General features: G+C 52.3%; 2 protein-coding genes across 5 annotated transcripts in view; one reads left to right on the top strand and one right to left on the bottom strand.

Moving 5' to 3' along the window:
- FANCA (FA complementation group A) overlaps positions 1 to 15,038 on the bottom strand; it is a 40,499-nt gene extending 25,461 nt beyond the window's left edge. For 2 of the 4 annotated variants that reach the window (XR_012126964.1, XR_001853397.3), the window contains exons 1-17: positions 14,871 to 15,029; positions 14,355 to 14,464; positions 13,942 to 14,035; positions 12,183 to 12,325; positions 11,959 to 12,054; positions 10,634 to 10,707; positions 8,254 to 8,366; positions 6,814 to 6,896; positions 6,328 to 6,361; positions 6,033 to 6,099; positions 4,698 to 4,810; positions 3,944 to 4,020; positions 3,598 to 3,739; positions 3,142 to 3,275; positions 1,350 to 1,457; positions 482 to 577; positions 331 to 390 (exon numbers count right to left, since the gene is read on the bottom strand). Coding sequence is in view for 2 of the 4 variants with exons in the window: in XM_017662213.3 (XP_017517702.3) it covers positions 331 to 390; positions 482 to 577; positions 1,350 to 1,457; positions 3,142 to 3,275; positions 3,598 to 3,739; positions 3,944 to 4,020; positions 4,698 to 4,810; positions 6,033 to 6,099; positions 6,328 to 6,361; positions 6,814 to 6,896; positions 8,254 to 8,366; positions 10,634 to 10,707; positions 11,959 to 12,054; positions 12,183 to 12,325; positions 13,942 to 14,035; positions 14,355 to 14,464; positions 14,871 to 15,006 (1,680 nt within the window). In the remaining 2 variants the exon portion in view is untranslated. The other 2 variants (XM_017662213.3, XM_036993895.2) reach the window with 2 other exon arrangements.
- A 564-nt stretch (positions 15,039 to 15,602) lies between these two features.
- SPIRE2 (spire type actin nucleation factor 2) overlaps positions 15,603 to 22,225 on the top strand; it is a 39,209-nt gene continuing 32,586 nt past the window's right edge. The window contains exons 1-2 of the mRNA XM_036993902.2: positions 15,603 to 16,136; positions 21,603 to 22,015. The gene's annotated coding sequence lies outside the window, so the exon portion shown is untranslated. The remainder of the gene's footprint in view (positions 16,137 to 21,602; positions 22,016 to 22,225) is intronic.

Consider the following 22,225-nt stretch of genomic DNA (forward strand, 5'->3'; position numbering starts at 1 on the left):
ATACACACACCCTATAGCCATCTGACATTTGGTTTACATAAAATATACTGAACACTTGGAAATCTCTGTAATTCCTCAAACAACACCCCCCACCCACTGCACAGACCTTTTCTATTCAAACCCATGTGAACATCTACAAAGCAAGCCCCCCTCCGCACAGAGCCTCCCCTTGCCCCTGCTCTCGACAGCGTGGAACATCACAGAACGAGCACCTCGGGGACGCCCCCCTCCAGCTGATAAACAGAAAAGGCTCCAGGGCTCAAGTCAGAGTCCCAGGAAACCAGACTGGCTTTGCTGAACATATAGGGAGAGGCCCCAAGGTGCTGTTACCTCTCTGACATCCTTGGCTGAAGACAAGTCCTCATAGAGACCCATGTTTTCTATAGAAACCTGCAGAGACACAGGTGAGAGCATGAGTACCCAGCCAGGTGCTGGCCCACAGGGAAAGGCGAGGAAGTGGGTGTGGGGAGGGCGGACTTGCCTTGAGGTCAGCCAGCCGGGTCTTGGCCAGCGTGACATAGTCTGTGAGGAGGCGGCGGCACTTGCCTGGAACCAGTGGCGGGTGGAGAATGTGCACCTGCGGACAGACAGCAGCATGGGACTACCTCGCGTGGGCACTGCCGTGGCATGTGGGCAGATGGCAAGTCTGCTTCCAAAACCTGCATTTGCACTGACACAAGGCCAGAGAACCAGCCAGGGGCCATGGGCAGGAGCCAGACAGTCCTGCTGGAGGGTGCGGAGGACATAAGGAGAGCGCGCCCCTCAGCTACCAGGCCCTGGCCGTGACCCTTCTCACTCCTTGGAGGGGAGGTGCTCACACCTCTGATCTGGAGGCATCCCTGTCTGCAGCACTGCCCGCTGCACCCAGTCCCCGGGGGGCAAGGGGCTGAGCATGTGGGGTGGGCTGAGAAGGCACAGCAGCGTGGACCTGTGTGTTGAGGCTTCAGCCCATGATGGGCACACGGCTTTCTAGTCCTCCTCTTCGTGTGCCACATGTATGTACTGTGGTTATGCTACGGGAAGGCACTGTCTGATGAGGAGAGTCACACAAACGTGTTGTCAGAACTGTAGACTCTGTACTAGTGCATAAAGCCTCCCACTCCTGGCGGTAATGGTACTGGCAGTTTGGGAGTATATCCTTCCAGATTCTTTACTTTCAGTATAAAAATACATCCGTTTTAAAGAACAACAGTGGGATGGGATGGCGCCTGCTGCCGACGGCGGCCTTTCCCGCCTCGCCCCACGCCCCTGCGCAGGGACCAGCACTTCTGCCCTCCCGCGAGGCTGCCGTTCACTGCCGCAAACACGGTCTCCTGGCTGTGTGCTGCCCAGGGAAGGTCAGCTCTCACCTGCAAGTATCGGGGGGCCTCCACGGGCACGAGGCCTGACAGGAACTGGAAGAGGAAGGCCAGAGCCTTCCCGCCGCCGTGGCAGTGCCTCGTGCCGCCGAAGGAGGCCTGGAGGGAGAAGGGTGTGAGCCGCGGCCGCCAGCTGTCACCTGCTCTGAGGCAAGAGAACCCAGCCGTTCGCTCGTGGCTGGGCCTTCACTGAAGGAATGGGCTGAGAGGCTATTTTTGAAAATGATTAAAAATGTGTTTCCATAGCAAACAGTAACTATGGCATCTCTGGGACCCTCAGAGACGAGACCCGTTAGCCCCGAACGAGGCCCCGCCTGCGGCAAACACCCGCATTCCGGGGGCGGAGAGGCAAGCAGGTCGCGGCAGGGAGGCAGCCAGGTGGGTGGCCTGCCGCTGCAGCAGAGCAGATGCCCCAGGGACGAGGCCGTCTGACTGCGCCAGGGGCCTGGGCACCACCCCCAGCAGGCCCACCACCAGCAGAGCCTCTCTGCCCCTGGGGCAAGTCACCCTGAGGCCCCTGCTCTTCCTTCCCAGTGAGCGCATGACTCCGTGACAGCACAGACAGAGGGCACAGAGGCCCTGGGTGAGAGGCTTGTGTCCCGCCTCCCCCTCCCACACAGGCACCTGGGCTCGCTCCTTCCTCCCCCGTCTACATGAACACTGAGCCTCGATGACACTGGGACACGGGCACGGCAGTGAACCACCAAAGGGGCCCTATGGTCATCCAGAGTGTTTATAAAGTGTCTAAAGCACAGCCCCCAGATCTGGGGTTACATCACTGAGTGTCACTCCAGGACAAAGGCAGTTGCTTTTGTCATTAGAAAAATTATATCTAAGAACCTATTGTAACAGATAAGCCATCACCACAATACACATTGGTCTAGTGGCATTAACGTTTTTGAAGCTAAAGATTAAAGTAGATGTTCAAACATTGAACATACACATAGACACCCGTCAAAATGCAGCCATTCTCTTAGAGTAGGTGCATTTTGCGTAAATTATACCTCAATAATGTTGAGTTAAAAAGGTAAAAGGGAAAAACAAAACCAAGAACAGCCCTCAATGTAGCACAACAGGTGTTCCTCCCGCCGAGCCACCTGCTTGTGACCCAGTCTCTAGGCAGGCACGGTAGGCATAGTGTGCAAGCAGGACCGCCAAGCGCCTAACTGGGACACTGCCAGGACCATGTGTACCCAGGGCTAGCTGAGCACAATGGGATGAGATGCTTCAGGGAACTCACGGCTGAGAAATGGCCACAGCCCAGCCGCACCTAGGCAGAGGTGGGGGCCTGGCCCCTGAGCACCTGCAGCTGCCCTTGTGAAATGCAGGAAGGCGAGCTCTCTGCAAAGCAACACCTCGTCCAACCAGGTGGGTGGTGGCAGAACCCGAAACCCTGACAGAGAATCAGAGCTTTTCAAATGACACATATGCACACACCTGGCCTTCACAGCAGATCTCCAGAACACGCCCCACCAGGCACAGCCCCAGCTCCCAGCGCCCCTCAGGGGCTGGGTCAGGCAGGTCTAGGGACAGCTGCACAAACAGACTCACTGCACACTCTGGTAGGCCTCCACGTGCCCCTGGGGCTCCCTGCAGCTGGCTGGCGCAGGCGCCCCGCAGTCTCCCTCTCTCCCACCTGATTTCCTTTTCTTCTAAGAGAGGAGGGAGGTCTGACAAGGCGGCTGAGGGGCGGCACAGGGGAGGCATAGCCTGGCAGGGGATGTCCGTAGGCCGTGTCTGCCCCGAGGCATTCTTACAAGGGCCGCCAGCCGAAGCAGCTCACCTGGAACCAATCCGCATACGACAGGAATGCGGGGGGCCCCTCCAGTGCAGCCTGACGCGCGACCAGGAACGCAGCGGCCATGCTGTCCAGGCTGTAGCTCTCAAAAGCGCGGGCCAGCAGCCGGGCCACCCAATCTAGGCGGGAAAAACCGACAGCTGGCAGTGAAGTAAGATGTGCACATCCTGCTTGTCCCCAGGGGCTCTGGTTCAGATCCCGACTCCAGTGTGGGGTGGCAGTCAGAGCACACTGACTCCGACCGTGCAAGGCTGTGCACATGTGCCCAGAGCAGCAGCGGTGCCGTGGGAGAGGCCACGGAGGGCTCAGACACGGGAGCCACTGGCAGGCAAGAAAGGACTTTTATCCTCACGGAGAGGTACACAGTGGTTCTACCTATGGGCTGACAGCGCACAGACCCCCAAGCACATGCTCAGACTCCCACAGCCCCTACAGGCACACCTGTCACCAGGGACTGGGCTTCCGGTGAGCAGACCACCAGGGTAGACACGCAGGCCAGCACATGTTGCCAGTTCACCGCATGTGTCTCCAGAACTTCCTGTAAACGGCCAACCAGTTCCTCTGGACTCAGGATCACAAGAAGCTGGAACAGAAGTGTCCACAGCTGACAAAGCCACCGCACACTGGGCAGCCACGCCCTCGCCTCCCACCCACTTGCCAGGGGCATGGAGCCCAACGGGTCAGTGCTCGCCAGAGAGAATTCTCGCTCTGACCAGTGGGCAGGGGCTGCACAGAAGCAGGTGGCCAGCTGTGTGTGTTGCAGTGCCAGAGCCATGGTCGCACTCACCCTGCGGTATAGGCCTGTGAGCAGAGGGTGGGTCCTCGCAAAGCTCCATTCCCGTTGCATCTGAATGGCATCTGAAACTTCAAGAGGAAAAACAGACAAAAATATCAAGTAAGTAATCGTCAAAAAGCTGTGGACTACGGCCTCTGTGTCGAACACATTGCTTAATCTGCATCTTCTCAATTATCCGTGAAGTTCACCTTTTCCTTCTTGGCCAACCATTTCCTACGTCATCAAATGTCCATGTCTTCAGCCCAGTCACTACTGGCAGTCCTTCGTCTTATTTGCTCTATTTTCCAATCCACTGAATACATTTCAGCCTTACTGCTCTTAAGCTGACACAGCCAGCAGCAGTCAGCAAGGACTCTGCTGGACGTGGCTAGAGAGGGGGCATTGCAGGTGGCCAAGCCCTCGGTTCAGGGCAGAGCGGCCTGCCTGGAGTCCCACCCAAGGGTTTACGGGATGGGCCACTGGTAGGACATAGTAGCGCCAAACCCTTTTAGGGAAACATTATCTCTTTAAGAAAATGCTTCTAATGCATCACAACAGAGCCTTGGAGTTCACCCTCACGACTCTTTTCCAAAACCTGTTCAGAAAAGAGCATGAGGAAGGCTCTGTCAGAGGGTTTCTACTTGGGTGACGTCTCTCCACGCCTCTTTAACTGTTTTCCTCACCAGACCATGTAACTTTCAGTGGAAAGGCTTTAGTGATGAACGTCCAGGGCCCAGGCCCCCCCAGCGCGCTGGCCAGGACCCACCTTTCAGCACAGGCCTGTGGGTGAGGACCTGGGTCAGCGTGTGGCTGAAGAACCTCTTGGGAGAGTCTGTCGGGAGTGCTCCGCAAAGTGTGCGCTCACCCAACACGCCAAACCTGCGGACCCAGAGGCGGCGGGTCTCAGGGAGGTGCCTCTGAGAAGCATGTCACATCCAGGAATCAGCTTCTCAAAGGCTATTCCTCCAGCAAAGCGGCATAGGCCCCCAGCCCGCCTTCTGGAAGACTGAGCGCTTTCTCTGCCAGGCATACACTTGAAATAGAGCCTGAATAAGCAGTTTCAACAAGAAAGAAAATGAGGGTGAAGACACCATTGAGGACAGAGCAGGAAGACCACAGGGAGCCCAGGAGGCCATCGCAGGGCCTGGACTCCCCACCTGGGAAGTAGGAATCATAAAGTGGAGAAAGGTCAGGCCAAGTGGAGCACAGTGCCTGGTACACACAGGAAGGCAGGCGAGGAGCAGGTCACTCAGGTCAGGAGGACGAAGGGGTCAGAGTCAGGGTTGGTACCACACTGATCCTACAAGGGAGAAAATCAAGGGCCCAGCGGTTCCAAGAACTGCCCCAGACTGCGTGTGAGGGACAGTGATGTGGGGTGGGGCCAGGCTGTAAAGGGAAAGTGTCATTTTACTGGAAGTGTGGCACTAATTAAAATGTTCAGAAAGAAACAAAGTCACCAGCCTCTGTCACCTGGCCCTCAGGACACGAGTCTGAGCAATCTCGCCAGCCTGCTATGAAAATACCTGAAGTTGAGAACCCTGCAGCAAACGACCCACCGCTCAGGGAAGTGCTGAACCTATGGCACATCCGGCAACGACAAAGTGACTGTGGGGCAGGCAGCCAGCATAACTAACAATGGGAGACTTAAAGGGCTTGGGATTCTCCTGGCTTCCCAAAAGAGGCCCCCTCCAGGCTGGCCTCACCACACGCTGCTCTGAAATAACCCTGACACACCGGTGTCCAGATGACAAGTGCCTCCAGAGCCAAGAGAGAAAGACGGTGCGGCAGAAACTTGCCTGCTGGCCTGGCTCAGTGGGAGGCAGATGGAGGTCTCTGAAAGCCACAAAGGCGGGAAAGGGCTGGTGGAGTGCCCCACGACCCTCAGGAGTCTGGGCTTAGAGGCCTCATCCCCTCAGACCATGAGGCACAGGATCCTGCAGACAGGGGGCCACCTTCTGCCCTGCCTTTGGAGGGGACGGAGCCCAGGGTCTCTGGTGGTTCCCCAGGATGTTTTCAGAGGCAGGAGTCAGCTGATACCTCAGCAGTGCTTCAAATACCCAGAACTCCTGATGAGCACGCCCCCAGGCACCCAGGGACTCACCAGCACTTCACGGCCCTGTGCGCTGGGGACCCCTCCTGCAAGCCGGCAGCCAAAGCCTCAAGGGCAACTGGAGCAGTGGGAAGACAGGACAGACATCAGCTTGGTGGAGGCCCGTCAGCACCTCAGACCCCGGTCCTGGCCCTCACAGGCCTCCCAAACCCCAGAGGGCCCAAGCCCTCCAAACTCAAGCCTTTGAAGTCAATCAAAATATGCGGACAAGAAACCATCCCTCCTCAGCCATCGCACTTCCCAAGAACGGGCGTCATTCCCAGCATGGAAGGGGAGGCCAACTCACACAGCAGCATCTTCTGGAGCAGGGCAGCAGCCACCTGCCAAACAGAGGCAAGTCTCAGTCACTAGGACACGCGGCATCAGCTGTCTTAACGCAAATGCAAAAATGGATGCCACGAAGGGGCCGCCTCTCTAGCTTCCTCTTTGGTACAGACATGCATTATCCCCTACAGGAGGCGCCCAGCAGAAAGGCGGGCTTTCTGGAAACTTCCTGGGACACTCCGCTCCCACGAACAGCATGCTGTGCAGTTCCAGGCACAACTGCGGCCACCTGTCCCTCTGGTCTCAAGGTACAAGCCGGGTTCTGGGCAGTGAAGGCCCTGATCCTTCAGGGCCTGGGAAATGCCTCTTTCTACCACCCGCTGCATCCTGCTGGGGCAGGGCGGGGTGGCCCCCCCCACCCCCCCACCAATACTGCTGATACCCCAGGAGGGGCTGCCTGGGAGGGGGTGGTTCACCACAGGGAGGCCCATTCCACCACACTCCCTACCTGAGGCATCCGGTCAGGCTCCCCATTTCCTCTCAGATCCAAGGGTTTCTTAAATCCCCTCAAAATAAACATTTGCACAAAATCTGAAAGCCAGAAAGCCACAATGTCTACCTACACTGTGGCCATCAAACCGCCGTGAATCACAGACTGCTCAGGGGCCAAGGACAGGATGGGGGCCCTGCATGGGGGGCTCCCCACCGACTGCCACCCACAGGCACTAGCCGAGCCAGCCCACCAGCCCTGCCTGAGTTGGGGCTTTCTTTCTGCCTTTCTACTTGAAAAGGAGGGGTACTTATAACCCATCAAGTTTATAGTAAGGATTTTTTTCTCTTAAAACAATCAAGTAGCTTCCCAGGGTTTCCTGTGGACATCTCTCCAGCCAGTCTGCACGTGGGCAGAGAACAGTCAGAGAGGAGCAGGGAGAGCTGCACCCAGGGCAGGAGGGGGACTCGTGCCTTCTGGAAAGGTTAGGATCAAGAGGCCTAAACTTAAAAAGAGTTTCTGTCTGATCATCAAGTTAAACTGAGGCCAGATCAAGGATCAGAGATCCTAAGTAGCTAATGTCTCCAAGAAAGTTTTAGGAACAAGGAACACCTCTTCTGCAGGAAAAAAATGCACACACTGTATGGAACACTGCTTCTCATCTAATTTTCCATTATTTGTTTCAAATTTCATTCCTTAGGGACTGCTGGCAATAGGAGGGGTCTGCTGGCTCAGAGAGCCAGAGACCCTGCAAGGGAAGGGCACCCGAAGTCCATGGGCGAGACGAGGGAATGGCTGTTTTTAGCATGACAACCCCACTCACACCCCAAGTCTGGACACCTAGATGAGGACCAGAGTTTAGGGTGCCCACCACAAGTTCCCCCTCTGCTTTTCCTGGAGCATCTATTACAATAATCAGAGCTGAGCCCATGACACACCAGTGACTGGGGCCCGAACCACCTTGTAAGCAGGAGGTCCTGGAACCCCACACTCTGCACCCTCCTTGCTCATGACCTGAGGGAGGACTGCCTCCTCGGGCCACCGCACCCTTCACTTCTGGGGGGCAAGCAATCCCTCTTGTGACTGCCCCCTTTTTGTGTGGGTACACAGAAGCTGTTCCTTCAATCAAAATGGCCATGGGGTTTCCCTTCCCCAAAGTGGGAGCCTGGATGCTGGGGGAGCTGCCTGCCACCGTGTAGATGACACTGCCCTATGCCCCATCAGCAGGTCACAGTTCAGACTTCATTCTTAACACACCAGCTATGGGCCCCCACAACACAACAGGTGGACAGGCAAACTCACCAAGATTTCTACACAATTCGAGTTAAATGCAATCCAGTGACAGGCAGGGACTGAGATGGTTTCATGCTAGATGTCCACCCCAAGGATGTAGGGAAGCATTCATTCCCCACTGACTTACACACATTTTACCGAAGACTCCACCTGTCAGGAGCTTACCAGAAAGCATGGTCCTGGCGATGTCGGCATGTTGGCAGGACGCTTCTATCTGCTCACACAGAAGGCGCAGGTCCCTGAAGAGCCACGCCACCACAGCCTGCATGTTGGCCTGGCTGGGGACACAGGCACACAGCTCACCCTGCCCCACCGCCGGCTCTCTCACATTTGTTCATTAGGAAACGTGGGCCAGTGGGTCAAGCAGGACTGCCAGAGCCTCCTGACTCCAAGAAGTCACAACAGGGCCAGTGGCACACAAGGGGCACCTGGGACAGCTGCTACTGACATCAAAAATGATGATTTTCAGATGGTTTATGTATTTGGAGCAGCTTACCATTGTCCAGGGGAAAAAAAGTTCAGTAGTAATAATCAAAGACAAAGCAGACAGACAGTAGCAGCAACAGGCCACAGGCTGCCACCAAGGGTCAGGGTTAGGTCTGAAAACTCTAATCCAGTAGCAGGGGTAGCGAGGGGCCCCCCTGTCTCCCCTATCAGACTGGCATTTCCCTGGTGACTAATGGTGTGCAGCATCTTTTCATATTTGGCCATTTGTGTATCTTCTGTAGAGAAATGTCTACTGAAATCCTTTATCCACTCTTAACAGGACTGTCTTTTTACTGTTAAGGTATAAGTTACTTATTCCAGACACTAGGTTCTCATCAGACAATTTGCAATTAACTTCCATAAGGTCAACAGTGATATCCCTTCTTTCGTCTCTGATTTGGATCATTTGTGCCTTTTTTTCTTGGTTCATCAATTTTGTCAGTTTTTCAAAGAACCAATTTTTGGCTTCATCAATCTTCTCTATGGTTTGTTTTCCATTTCACTGATTTCTACTGATCCTTTGCTCTTCCTTCTGCTTTGGGTTTAGTTTGTTCTTCTCTAGTTTCTTAAGATCAAAGCTTAGATCACTGATATGAGATTTTTTTTTCTAACACCTATGAAATTTCCCTCTAAGCAGTCCTTTGGGTGCATCCCATAAATTCTGGCACATCGTTTTCATTTGTATTTGTCTCAAGGCATTTTCTGATTTCCCTTGTGATTTTTTTCTTTGACCCACTGATTATTTAAAAGTACATTGCTTAATTTCCAGATAGTATGGGTTTCCCAATTTCCTTCTGTTGTTGACTCTAAGTTCCTTTGTGGCTGGAGAACTTTCAGGGCATGGCCTCAACCCTTTTAAATTTACCCCAACTTGTTTTATAGCCTGAACCCTATGCTGTCCTGGAGATTGCTCCGCACTTAAGAACGTGTACTCGGCTACTGCTGGGCTGCACTCTCTAGGTGCCAGTCAGGCCAGGCTGGCTGCGGTGCCGTCCTCACCGCTCATCTGGCAGGCTGCCTTTCCAGCCCGCAAAGTGCACTGCTGAAGGCTCCATCACTTGGAGACATCTGTCTTCCCCTTTAATTCTGTCACTTTTTGCTTCATATATTTTTTTGGTACTGACACTAGATGCATATATTAGGCAATGTTTTTCACATACGTTCCTTAATCTTTTCTTTTCTAACTTCTGGGATTTGTATCCTATTTTGGCCTTCCACATGTCAAGATTACAAAAACATTCTTATGTGATTTCTTCTAGTACTTTTTAAATCTCAATTTTTCCCTTTCTTTGATTTGTGTGGCATTTTTTTTGGTGTAAGGTAAAGATCCAACTTTTTTTAAATCCAGATGTGACCCATGTATTCAATATGGCATTTTCAGCTGTTTTTGAATTGCTCAAACTAGACACCCCCTGGTTTCCCAACCAGAAATTATACATAAGCCTTCAGCCTGTGTTCGGCCAGGGGAGGAACACTGCCTGGCGACCTAGAGCAAGGGTGGTGATCAGTGTAGGGGTCCCAACGCCCCCTCGGTTCTACCTGGGCCCCTCCACCCCACCCTCTCCTTAGAGGTGCTATCCATTCCTGAGTCTTAGGAAGAAACTGGATTGGTTCTCTTCTTTCCACAGTTGGCTAAGGACAAGTCTATCTCATTTGCCGAGTCAGTGACCGCTGGTTTATCTGCCTCCAAAACCTTGTTTTTGTTTTCTCCTCTCCTATACTCATCCATCCTTATGGGGTTCTGCCTTTTTATAAAATCCCATTCTGACTCTTGGTGGGATTTCAGGGGAGAAGAAAAGTAGTTCCACACATTCTATCAACCTTATTCACCTTTTTAAGGATTCAAAACTATTGTACCACATGATTTATCTTATACAAAGAAAATATCACCAAATCTGTGCATGATAATGACATCAGTTATAACAAATATTCTCCTTAAATAATAAAGTAGTGGTTTCCTTAGATGATTTTTTAGCTTTGATATACAAATAAATCAAGCTAGACTAATATTACATGATTCATTTTTGTAATCTAAAGCAACATGAAACCTCATTGGTACCTTTCCAGCAGCTCTTGGAGGCTCACAATGTTTTGTAGATGAAGATGCCACACAGCTTCAAGCAACAGAGATTTCTGAAGAAAATGACAGTGCTATGAGTCCTTCATGTACAGATATTCCTATAAAATGCTCAGCCTGTATTCTTAATCACCATGTTCTATCAAAAATTAAAGTGGAGTAATAGCCATTGCAGCATGTATTATTCACTATAGTTTTAAAGCCCATCAAGCCTCAGACACACCGTTACCACCTCACCTCTCCCTCCTCCCAACCCATGCCACTCTTCACACGCTGAGATTTGCACCCTGCCCACTTCGAGGCCTTTCTCCACCGTGGCTGACACAAGACCCTAAAGTAGGAACATGACACATCAACCTATTCTCTTCTTTAGAACCCTCAGTGGCTCTTCCCAGCTTTCAAGACAAACTTCAGACCCTCTGACATGGCCCAGGCTTGTTGTGACCTCGCCTCCCCCATCCATCCTTCCCCAGTAAGGCCCTCCCTTCCAGAGCCGACATCCAGTACCCTCCTCGGGTGCCCGTCCGCTCCCCCTCCCACTGCCTGTGTCCTCAGCCCACTCCCTTCGGCTGATTCATGCTCTCCCTTCAATGCCAGCGACCACCAGCGACTCTGTGAAGCCTTTCCTAGCTGTCCAGTCAGACACAAGCACTCACTCTTCTCTATTTATCTGTGGACACCTGTACCACTGCACCCGGCATGCATTTAGTGGCCCCTTCCCCAACCTCCGTGGTCACTCCTGAGTGTAGGGACCATGCCCATACCTGACAAACCCACTGAATTCTGAGACACATGCTGGGTAAGAGGGGGAAGCCAGGGTACCATCCCTTGGCTGTCCCCCCCCTTTTCCTGTGTTCTCATTGACCTCATTTAATGACCCAGCAGTCACTGTGAGTTCTTCCACCTATTCAAAAGTCTGTAAGCCTGCTGAGTTCAAAATGCTTCAAAAATAAAGTAAAAATAAAAAAACTAAGAATAATTTTAAATTACATTTTTCTAGTTCCCTTAACTGCCCTGGAAACTTGTTCATGACTCACCTAAGAAGGCAGAACACTAAGTTTCTGTGGTACATTCTAATAAGTATCACAAATGATGGGGGGATGTTTGACAGACATGGCTAGCAAGGTGCTCCCTCCGACTATCTGTAACCTAGGAGATGCTTGATGGAATTCCTAAAAACACCTCGGGATTCTACCAGCTCCACTCACATCAATTACTGTGATCAAATAATTCATGGCAGAGAGAGAGGAAATGCTTTTTCTAGTCTTTTAAGGCCCCTGGAGCCAGTGTTGTGGGGTCAGACTTACCTGCACTTTCCACAGTTCTTGACAAAGGAAGCCACGGGAGAGCAGACTCTGTGCTAATAAATACTGTGCAATCGTTAACAAGTGAGACAGCTTTCCCTGCAAAGAGATGTTAAACTTTTTTAAAAAGCAGGTGAATATCTGAAATGATATTAAAGAAATATCCCGTTTTCCCAAACACCTTAAGGCAACAAGTAGCAGGGGTCCCTGATCTGTGGGCGCCTCACCCTCTGCTCCGCCGTCAGCAGCACCCGGGGGGAAGGCTCACCATCCACCTCACAGACCTGCACCAAGCTTGCGGCTACTGTCCGGCTGGACAGGACAGCCACTGGAACCCCCAGTCGAGAGGCCTGATCCCGCAGTGCAGAGCCTGGAGACAAACGATCGTGGAAGGCACTACAAAATCTGACAGAAGACTGGTCATTTAAGTGCCTCCTAAATTGTAGCACCTCAGAAAGCTGCCTTTGGAGAGGGAAGATAGGTCCCAAGGGAAAAACATGAGGCACGAAATTAAGAGTGTTTTAGAACTGAAACAGCTCACAAGATAAGCAGGGGCAGTGTCCGGAGCCCAGCTGGACATACATGTTTGTGTGTTTTGTGTGACACAGAGAAAACTTGGCAGATATAGTCTAAGAATTTCACCAACTCTTCCCGGAGGAGCACAATAATTGAGAACTATAGCGAGATCCAAGGGAACTCCTGTTTTCCTGATCACTTCAGCATCACAGACAGATGGCTCCCTTTGACTTTACATTGAGGTTTAAGTGGAAACTGGGTCAGGTTTCCCAGTACTGTGACATGCACAGGGGGGCCACACAGGCCACAGGTGTGCTTGTCCTGGGGCTCCAGGTGGAACCTGGATGCTGCCAAATGGCAGCCATCAGCCCCCTGGGCAACCAGCTTTTAGTCTGCACTCAGTGAGGGGAAACGCCAGCAGTCTGGGAACAGATAATGCTTACAAGCAAACTGTTTTCTAACATGACTTCCAAAGCTTAGTATCTTTTTAAATAGGAAGCTATAGCATGTGCCTATTACATTTAAAGCTCTGGAAACACACACCAGTATGTAAGTGAAAACACTTAACAGTCGTTACTAAGATTCCACAACACAATTAGAATTTATCAATTACTGTGATCAAATAATTCATGGCAGAGAGACAGAAAGTACTTTTTCTAGCCTTTTATTTCCAAATTGTTTCCATGGGAAAGTTTATTTGTTTTTATTTACAAGGCTGTTATCTTTTTTACATAAGCATGAATAAGTATGGTAGCCACTATATGCAGCAGGAAAACCACTAAAAAATTCACAAATTAACGGTGTGTTTATATTTCTGCAGCCAAGATTGAGCTTCTTACGTAAACTCTTACACATTCATCCAAATCTCCACACAAGAAAGTGTGTGTCTGAGCTTGGTTCCCTGGAACGAACAGTGCTGCATAATTTGTGAAAATTAGTATCATTTGCCAATGACTATAGCAATCCGTTGTCAAGGTAAGCCTATTGAGATAATTTTAAAAGAGACTTAAAACAAGTCGTTAGTTAACATTTTTGAAATTAGTGTAATAAAAATGCAAGTAACCAGAAAATAACTTATTTCTTGTTATTTCCTGTTTTGCATATTCTCCAATTGTTGGTGGGGGGCGGGTACACCTCCAAGCACGTGTTTCCTGCTGGCCCTCCCCACCCGGCACAGGCTGCTTTCACTGCTTGCTTCCATGGATGAGGGCATCTTACTGTCCCATGTTTTCCAAAGAGACACTTTGGTTGTTTCTCAGAATTGCACTGAGGCCCACGCTGAGCCAGACACGGTGTTAAACATCAGCCTCGCAACTTACCCGAACTCAGTCACCAACACGTGACTAGGCCATGGCGACCTAAGTGGAAGCGGTTCCCGGGGGAAATTCAACCGCTTATCCTAAGCAAATGGGGGTCACTTTGCATAAAGCTCTTCTGCAACTCAGTGAAGAAAACGAAGCCCCAGCTTACCTAGGAGCGAGCTAGTGAGGGGGGCACAGGCCTCAGGGCTGTCCTGACCGCTCGGCTGGCTGAGACAGAGCTCTTGACGTGGGGTGCCTTCCACCTAGAACACCGAGCACAAAGAACCACAACTGTGTGGGCACAATGTCTGCCTACCGCGCTCTTCTCAAGTATTTTGAGGCAAAACATCTTAAAAAGTGGAAGTTATTAAAAAGCCTTTTGAGAGTTACTGAATTCATGTTTGAACTTCTTTTACTTGTAAAAGGGTGCCTTTCCCAATTTTTCCCTCACTTAGTCAGCAATTAACAGGTGCTCTGCCAGTCGCCCCTGACGCTTCCCACGTCGGTTCCTGAAGATCATGTCTTGCGGAGCTCAAACAGCCTAACCCTGCCTACAGAGGCCAAAACCCGCTCCCCTCTTACCTCCAGCATAAGGTCATCCAGGCTCAGATGGCGCATGAGGAGGCGCACGGCGGACTCCCGCAGCTGCTGCTCCCCGCCCGCATCCAGTTTTTGTCTCTTGACCCTTCCCGCTGAGGGGGAAACCAGGTTCCATTGTAACACTTAGAACACCTGAAAGGGACACTGACTAACGGGACCCCCACGAGATGCACCCGGGAACGCGTTGTGTCGTGGGATTCCTGCCAGAAACGCAAACCTCAATCTAATCGTGAGAAAACACTGAACATATTCTACGAAAGGAGGGCTGGCGCCCCACCCGTGCACGTCGGGAAAGACGAGGGACACGGCGGGACCTGAGGAACGCCGGGGCAGGCGGGGCCCCGGGACACCAGGCGAGCCTGCGCTGCGCCGGAGCTGTGGGCAGCGGGGCCAACACGGCGCCCAGAGGCAACTTCTTTCGGTGAGGCTGTCCGCGCGCGCTGCCCCGAAGCCCCACTTCGGAGAGACGGCCAGGCCGCGGTCCCAGAGCCCACCTACCCAGCAGCTCAGCCCAGCTCTGCCTGCGGCCCCGCGGCCCAGGATCGCAAGCGGTGGCCGAAGCCCCCGGACCTGACATGCCGACAACGAAGTTCCTCGGGCGACTAGCGACATCCAGCCCGCGCCGCCAGCCCATTGGCTGTTGCCTGAGCCTCCTGCCCTTTTTCTGCGGAGAGAGCCGCCTTTGCATTGGTTGTAGTCTGCACCGCCCACCAGCGCCCGCCAATTGGCTGAGGCTGGGTCTGCCCGCCCACTTCCTACGGACAGCGCTGCCCTCCCATTGCGTGCGGTCCGCACCACCCGTCCATCCGCTGCCCGCCCATTTGCTATGGACAGAACAGCCCTTCCACTGGCTGCGACCCGCGCTGCTCTCCCACTGGTTGCAGCCTGGCGAGAGCGGGCATTGGCTGTGGCACGCACTGCTCTCCATTGGCGGCAAACCTCTCTGCCCTCTCATTAGCTGAGACCAAGAGTGCCCACCTTCCTTTGGCCTACCATGCTCCCTATTGGCTGATAGCGGAACCATCCTGCAAATGGCTGACGGCTGGTAAGCATGCCCATTGGCTACAGCCCTCGAAACCTCCAATTTCCTTCATCCCGTGTTGGCCTCCCATTGGCTGTGACCACTCTCCCCTTCCATTGGCTGCTGCCCCGCTGCCTTTTCAGGCACTAAGGACATCTCTGCCCCTCATTGGCTGCAGCCCTTGCACCCACCCACTGCTTCGGTAGGCAGAACACGCCCCTTGACTGGCGGCTACTCGGCCACACCCAGCTAGGGTGGAGGCCTCGTGCCACGGCCGTCTTGGTGGTGGTCAGGAAAGGGGACCCCCGACCCGGAAGACAATGGGGATGCAGCGCGTGTGGCCTCCTTCCGGCGTGGCTCCCGCTGGTCACTACCAAGAGCTGGTCCTGAAGAAGCTGCCTGACAACCGCGAGTCCGGGGAGGCCGTGCGCGGGCCGAGTGGCCGTGGCCCTGGGTTCGTGGAGGGGATGCACGTTGGCTTTCCTCGACCCGGTGGGGTCGCCGTTTCCTTCTGTCTGCTGCGAACTGAGCGAGCGGGGCTCCCCGTGGAGCGCGCCGCGCAGACGGACACCTCAGGCCCCAGGGCCGGGGCCGCAGGAGCCGCCCCAACGCCCTCCCCTGCTGTCTGCCTTCCCGGAAGCCCGGGCACGGCGACTTCACCCTCGCGCTCCTTCTACCTTTGCGCCTGCGCCCTGATGGCGCCCGTGCGGCCGCACGTGGCCTGCACGCCTCCCGTGCCAGACGTGAGTGTGGCCGATTTTCCTGGGCCTGCCCTGTGTCTCCTTTTCTGATCATCTCATAAGAGGCTAGGAAACAGGTTTCTTGTTAAGGTTTGGGCAGCTGAAGCCCAGAAGGGTGGAGCCCTCCAAGCTCGGTGTGTGCACTGCCGGGGCAGGGCGGCGAACGACTCCCCCCACGGGAAAAAATTGTACAGGGCAGTGGAACAAGACACAAGTCTCCCTGCCTCCTGCATGGAGAGATTTGTCAGATATGTTTAGACCAGTGGTCACACGTGCTGGGTGAAAAATGCGGGGAAGGTGTCCCAGGTCGTCTGGCTCTTCAGAAGGGTGAATTGGAAAAACATTTTTCATCCTGTAAGCCTCCCTCACTGCTCACACAGCGCACTTCCTTCTTACTCTTCTGGTCGCCAAATGCGGGGGGTCGGGGTCAGTCACCCCGCACCAAGCAAGTCTCCGAGAACACCCCGTGTTTCTTCTAACCCAACTCAGTTCTGACGCACCTACCTGGAGATGGCGTCAGACCCCCACTTGAGTTGCCAATTCCAAGCAGTGGAGCCCTAGTTTACCCACAGCTTCAGTCCAATTTAGCAAATGATTTCGGTGTCCTTTGGTTAATTGGGTTAATTTGCTAGAGTAGCTCATGGAACTGTTAGGGGGCATTGTGTATTTTCCTCTGTTCTTGTCCCCACCACAATAAAGATTTGAAAGGCGGAGACACAGTAATGAAACAGTAAAAGTTTTAGTTACCAAAAGAAAAAGTGCAGCAGGCGATCTCAGGGAGAGGCGCCTTGAAAAGTTTAAGTTTTAACGAAAGAGAGAAAGCCTATGCGCTTAGTGCAGACAACCTCAGAGAGAGAAGCATACTGAAAGGTTTGGGGTCTGGGGTTTTATAGGCTGTTGAGGATTTTCAGGAAAGCGACAAAGGGCCAGGTGTGGACCTACCAAATGGTCTCAGAATGTTTATCTTTGATAAGACATTAAGTTTCCTTTTTTTTTTTTAACTCAACCGAAGAAATATACTGCCTTGATTCTTTTCCAGGATATCAGCTTCTGTCTGGAAGCATATCAAGACTGTCTGCCTTGCCTCCAATGTGGGCTGAGCCACTGTCTGTTTAATTAAAATGCAGTCTTGACTTTAAGATAGAATTCTCCCTGAATAAGCTGGGCCTTTGAGCAGGTGCTAAAATAAATCTTAAAATGGTATGTTCTAATTGACACAGTGAAAACATAGGCTGTGCTGAGATACTTTTCCTTACCTGGGGAGTATTCAGACTTTTAGACCAAGTTGCTCTTGGCTTTTTTGAGCTTTAACTCATTAACTCTGTGTCTTTTTTAGTGGACTTTCCTGGCCGCCTTCTCTTTCCATCCAGCTCATAACTATTTTCCTGCCTAACAGAACTCAGGAAAACTTGTTTACTGGCTTATTAAAGTACATGATAAAAGCCACAGATGAAAAGCCAGGTGAAGAGATGCACAGGGTGAGCAAGGTCTGGAGTGTCCTGGGCTCAGGACCTTTTGTCCCCCTGGAGTTGGGGTGTGCAAATGCTCACCACCCAGAAGCTCCTTGAAGCCCATACTTTTGGAATTTTAAGGAGGCTTCTTCACATAGGCATTAGCTCTATGTCCAGCCCCTGTGCCCTCTCTGGAGGTGGGGTAGGACTGAAAGTCCCAAGATGTTAATCATGGCTTGGTCTTCCTGGTGACCAGCCCCTACCCAGGAGCCACCCAGAGTCACCTCACTAGAAAAAAAGATGCACCCATTGCTCTCATCACTTAGGAAACCACAAGGGTTCGTGATCCCTGTGCCAGAAGTTGGGGGCAGCACACACATTTTAAGGGGCTAGAAGAGTTGAGTCACCACCCAGCTCAGGCTCAGCCTCCAGGTTTGTATCCGTCAGCAGGAAGACCTTCGCAATGCAGGGTGTACTCCAGCACCAACTCTGTGTTACCTTGCAGGCTGCTGGCCGCTCTTCAGGTTTGTCTATGCAGCTATCCTGCTAACTGCTGCAGGGCCTGACCCAGCTTTGGGGCAATGAACTTGGGCAAAGCACTGCCCAGGCTCTGTGGTGGGGCATGACCCATATGGTGTCGCCCTCTTTGAGGACTGCAAAATTGGCCACGAGCCCTCGCTCTGTCAAGAGGTGGAGTCTGTTTCGCCATCCCTTCAGTTTGGGCTGATGAGACAAGGAACGTGGTACGAACAGAAGCTTGGAGAGAGTGCTTCAGAGCTTAGAATTCTGGCCCACAAGAATTCACCTCAGCCAGCCTGCCTAAGGACCAGGCCAGGGGAAAACAGTGGGTGCCCAGCCACCAGTCCAGCCCTGGCCAGCAGCCTGCCTACCTGGGAATGTGGCCATCACAGGCCTTCCAAACACCGATTACTTTAAGCCACTGAATCTTGGGGTGGTGTTTTACAGTGACAGACAGTGGTACATTCCTGTACACACATTCATTATAGGATCCCAGGCCATTAATGCGATTCCAAGTGACAGGCAGGAAAGGAGGCATTCTCCACTACTGTGCAGCAGAGACAGGACCCCAGAGCCCAAGCTCTTAGACATCACACGCTGTGGGGCCAGAGGGCGCAGGGTGCGAGATCCCTGCATGGAGGGCATGGAGGAGCCTCCTGGGTTTTGACTCGAGGTAATTTCTCCTCGCCCTCTGCCCTCCCAAGAGCATGACACTGGGAGAAACAAGCCTGAGGAAGAGGACCCAAACCAGGCGGGCCTCCCTCCCTCCTGCTCAGCGCCTGGATTTCTCACTTTTTCCTGACATTTCTGTCCAGTTATAGGGCCGCTGCCCTTACGGCAATCCCTATGTGGAAATGGCCAGGAACAGAGGAAAGATTGAGAGGATTAATTATTCTTTGATGTTGCTCAAGGTATCAGAAGATACTGGAGATGACAGACTGGAGCCTGTGCCCCGACCCAGGCGGAAACAGCATGAGAGCACATCAGAGCAGGCGCATAGGGGTTGCCCTCCCACGCAGCACCAGCCTCCAGAGCACTGCGGGGGCTGCCTCGGCGATGGCTGCCCGCTGCAGGCACACTCCCCTTTGCCTCGAGGTGAAGCCCCCTTTGCACTGTCTGCTTGCCTGTGGGCCATGCTGACTGCTCGGGGCCCAGTGACACTCTTCTTAACCAACACGTGGGTTCATAGGCTAGGAAAACCAAGTAAGTAAGAACCCACGAGGGTGTCTCAGCATTTGTGCGCCGCCAGCCGTGTGTGACTGTGGATTCTAATGGCAGAGGCTGCAGGGACCAGACCAGCTCAGAAAGGCAACTGCTTAATCTCAAGGTGGACCCTCACGAGAGCCCAGGCCTTGTCAAAGTCGCTCCCACCACCACCCTGGCCGCACCTCCGACAGAGACTGGACCTCCAACAGCTCCTCTCTTAGCCCCTTGTGGGTAATGTGAGATGGGGGGAGCTCATTACACTTTGGGGAGCACCGTCTCCACTCTGCCTTAAGTTACTCTGAGAAAAGCTTTTCTCTTTTAATTTGCCCAAAGTTAAGGAGCACTAGATTACTAGTGATGGAGTAACATAAAACTGCTGCCCAACAGACAGATGCTCATCGGCGAAGAAAGGGGGCTGAGAGCTCAAGAAGGCTTGAAATGGCCAAGCGGCTGCCTTGTTCTGCATAAAGCAAAATCAAGTGGGAGGTGAAGCCAGGAGAGCAAGCTAGTCCTTCTATCTGAGCAGCTTTTAAAGGGACCTCAGTCAGCCCACCTCACCCTAAAGGAGGACTGTTGCTGGTAGCCAAGGGACCACTTCCCACTTCAAAAAAGCAGAATTTAGCTAGAAAGACCCAAAACAGGAGAGGGAGCTGATTCAGCAGAAGAAAACATTCAACCTGTTCGGAACACGCGTCTGCATTGGCCCTGCTGAGAATGGAGGACACACCTGTCTCAGGTGACAGAAGCGTCCTGCTGGGGAAGCAGGTCCAGCTGTGAGTCTGACCTGCTGCAGCAGCCCAGAAGGTGGGCCCTCCACCCCTCAACATAAATGCAAACCACCAGAACTCCAATTGCCACACTGGTGGCTTTTGTCTTACCGCATGTCTCATCTCAGACAAAGCATAGAAAGGAGATTCATTTTGAACATGGACTTCCCCAAGTTACAAAAGTAGTAACGTGTGCTTACTGACAAGTGAAAGAGCCAATTTGCCCAAGATCATATCCAGAGATAATCACTGCCATTGGTATTTCACTGTAAACTTTCAGGGTTCTCCTTTGCAAACACTTTGTAAACTGCTTTATAATCTGTGTTTTTTGTCCACAGTAATTCATGGATATCTCTGGCAATGGAGTGATCACATTCTCTTAAATTCTTTTTAATTACTTCATGCTGCTGTATGACAAGTACCTAGGTGAGGTTACCAAGCCGTATCGTGGGCATATAAACTATGCCCTTTTCAGGAACACACACCTTTAAGATGTGCAATCACCTTTGAGGACTGCTGACTTGTCTTTATTGCCTTAGGAAAATTCCAAGTAGTGAAATTGCTGGTTCAAGACCACACATACACTAACATTTGCTTTCTGTTTTTTGGCCATACAGGATCTTTACCTAGTGGAAATTCAGGTGTGCAATTTGAGGAGAGCTGTGAACAAACCCAGACTCTTGTTTTCATTGCTGAGGCCTCAGTCATGGGGTTGCAGACTCTCTCACGAAGTCCTGGGACTCCAGGATGAAGAATATTAAAAATATGTGTATTTCAGGGACTCGAGTTCAAGATTTGTTAGAAGTGATCATTTTTATGGTTTCATCCAGGAAATTCCTTAGAATTGGCTTTTCAGTCTTTCTTACTTTGATATGTGTTGGTGAGGAACAGTCATGATGCTCTGGTTTGGTGGCACGGCCTTGACTCACAGTGAGGTGCCAGCAGTTTGGGTGGTTACCCCAGAAAGATGCCTCCATGTCCTCACCTGGAGTTTGTGGATGTGACTTTATTTGGAAACAGGTCTTTGCAGATGTGATTAGAAGGACCTTGAGGTGAGGCCTAAATCCAATGACAAGTGTCTCCATAAGAGACAGAAGAGGAGAGACAGAGAAGGCAGTGTGAGGATGAAGGCAGATCGGAATGAAATGGCAATGGGGCATCCAAGGGATGCCTGGAGTCCCAGAGGCTGGAAGAGCCAGAAGGACCCTCCCCGCAGCCTGTGGAGGGGGGCACAGACCTGCTGACACCCTGATTTCAAACTTCTTTGTCCAGAAGTGTAAGAAAATGAATTTCTGTTGTTTTAAGCCACCAAGTTTGTGTGTGTTTTAGCAGCTCTAGCAAAGTATCCTCAAGTATTTTCTCTACTTCTGATCCCCTTTCCTTGTCCTGTGTGGCACAGGACAGCCCTGTCTACTATCCCCTGCCCTGTCATCTCCTGGTGTTTGCTCGTGTCATGTTGGCTTAGGTCTGGGACCTCAGTGTTCCCTCTGTTGCTGCATCTCCCCCTCCTCTCTCGTTCTGTCCAGGCCCAGCTGCATTTAGCCTCTGTATCTTCTCAATGACCAGCCTGGAAATCTTGCAGCAGTGTCCCCGCGCCCTTCCCTTGGAGCTGTCCTGGGATGCTTTTCAGGGATAAAGCACAGCCTGCTGCCTCTATCTGGCATCCCTTGGGATTCATGGCCTTTATCATCATCCCAAAATAGACCTACAGCACAAAACCCTGGCCTCTCGAGTTTCAACTTCTCCTCCTGGAGCTCTGAGCCCTGCCTGGAGCACGACAAAGAGGGCATTCAGGGCCTTCGGTCATGGCAGCAGGAGCCTGGTTGCTCACTGCCCTCAGTGTGGATGGATCCCTTGGGAGAGCCCGACCTGTTTTTCAGTCTGAAGTGGAATTAGTAAAGTGTGGGCTGAAAGAACCCCTGCATCCCGCTCAGGACAGGTAAAGTGGTTCTACCTGCATCCAGGGGGGGTCCATGGGCCTTTGCTCTCAAACTGGCTTTGGTCATAAACCCAGTTGCCCATGTGTCTTACTTGCCCTGATCTTTGTCTCACAACGTCCTCACGATGCCACCTGGGACCCTGGAGTCCTGCATGCCTCTCCTGGAGCCTTGTGACCATAAACCACAGCATACTTGGGATCCGGCCCAAT

This window comes from Manis javanica, chromosome 17, assembly GCF_040802235.1.
Source record: "Manis javanica isolate MJ-LG chromosome 17, MJ_LKY, whole genome shotgun sequence".
NCBI classification, from domain to species: domain Eukaryota; kingdom Metazoa; phylum Chordata; class Mammalia; order Pholidota; family Manidae; genus Manis; species Manis javanica.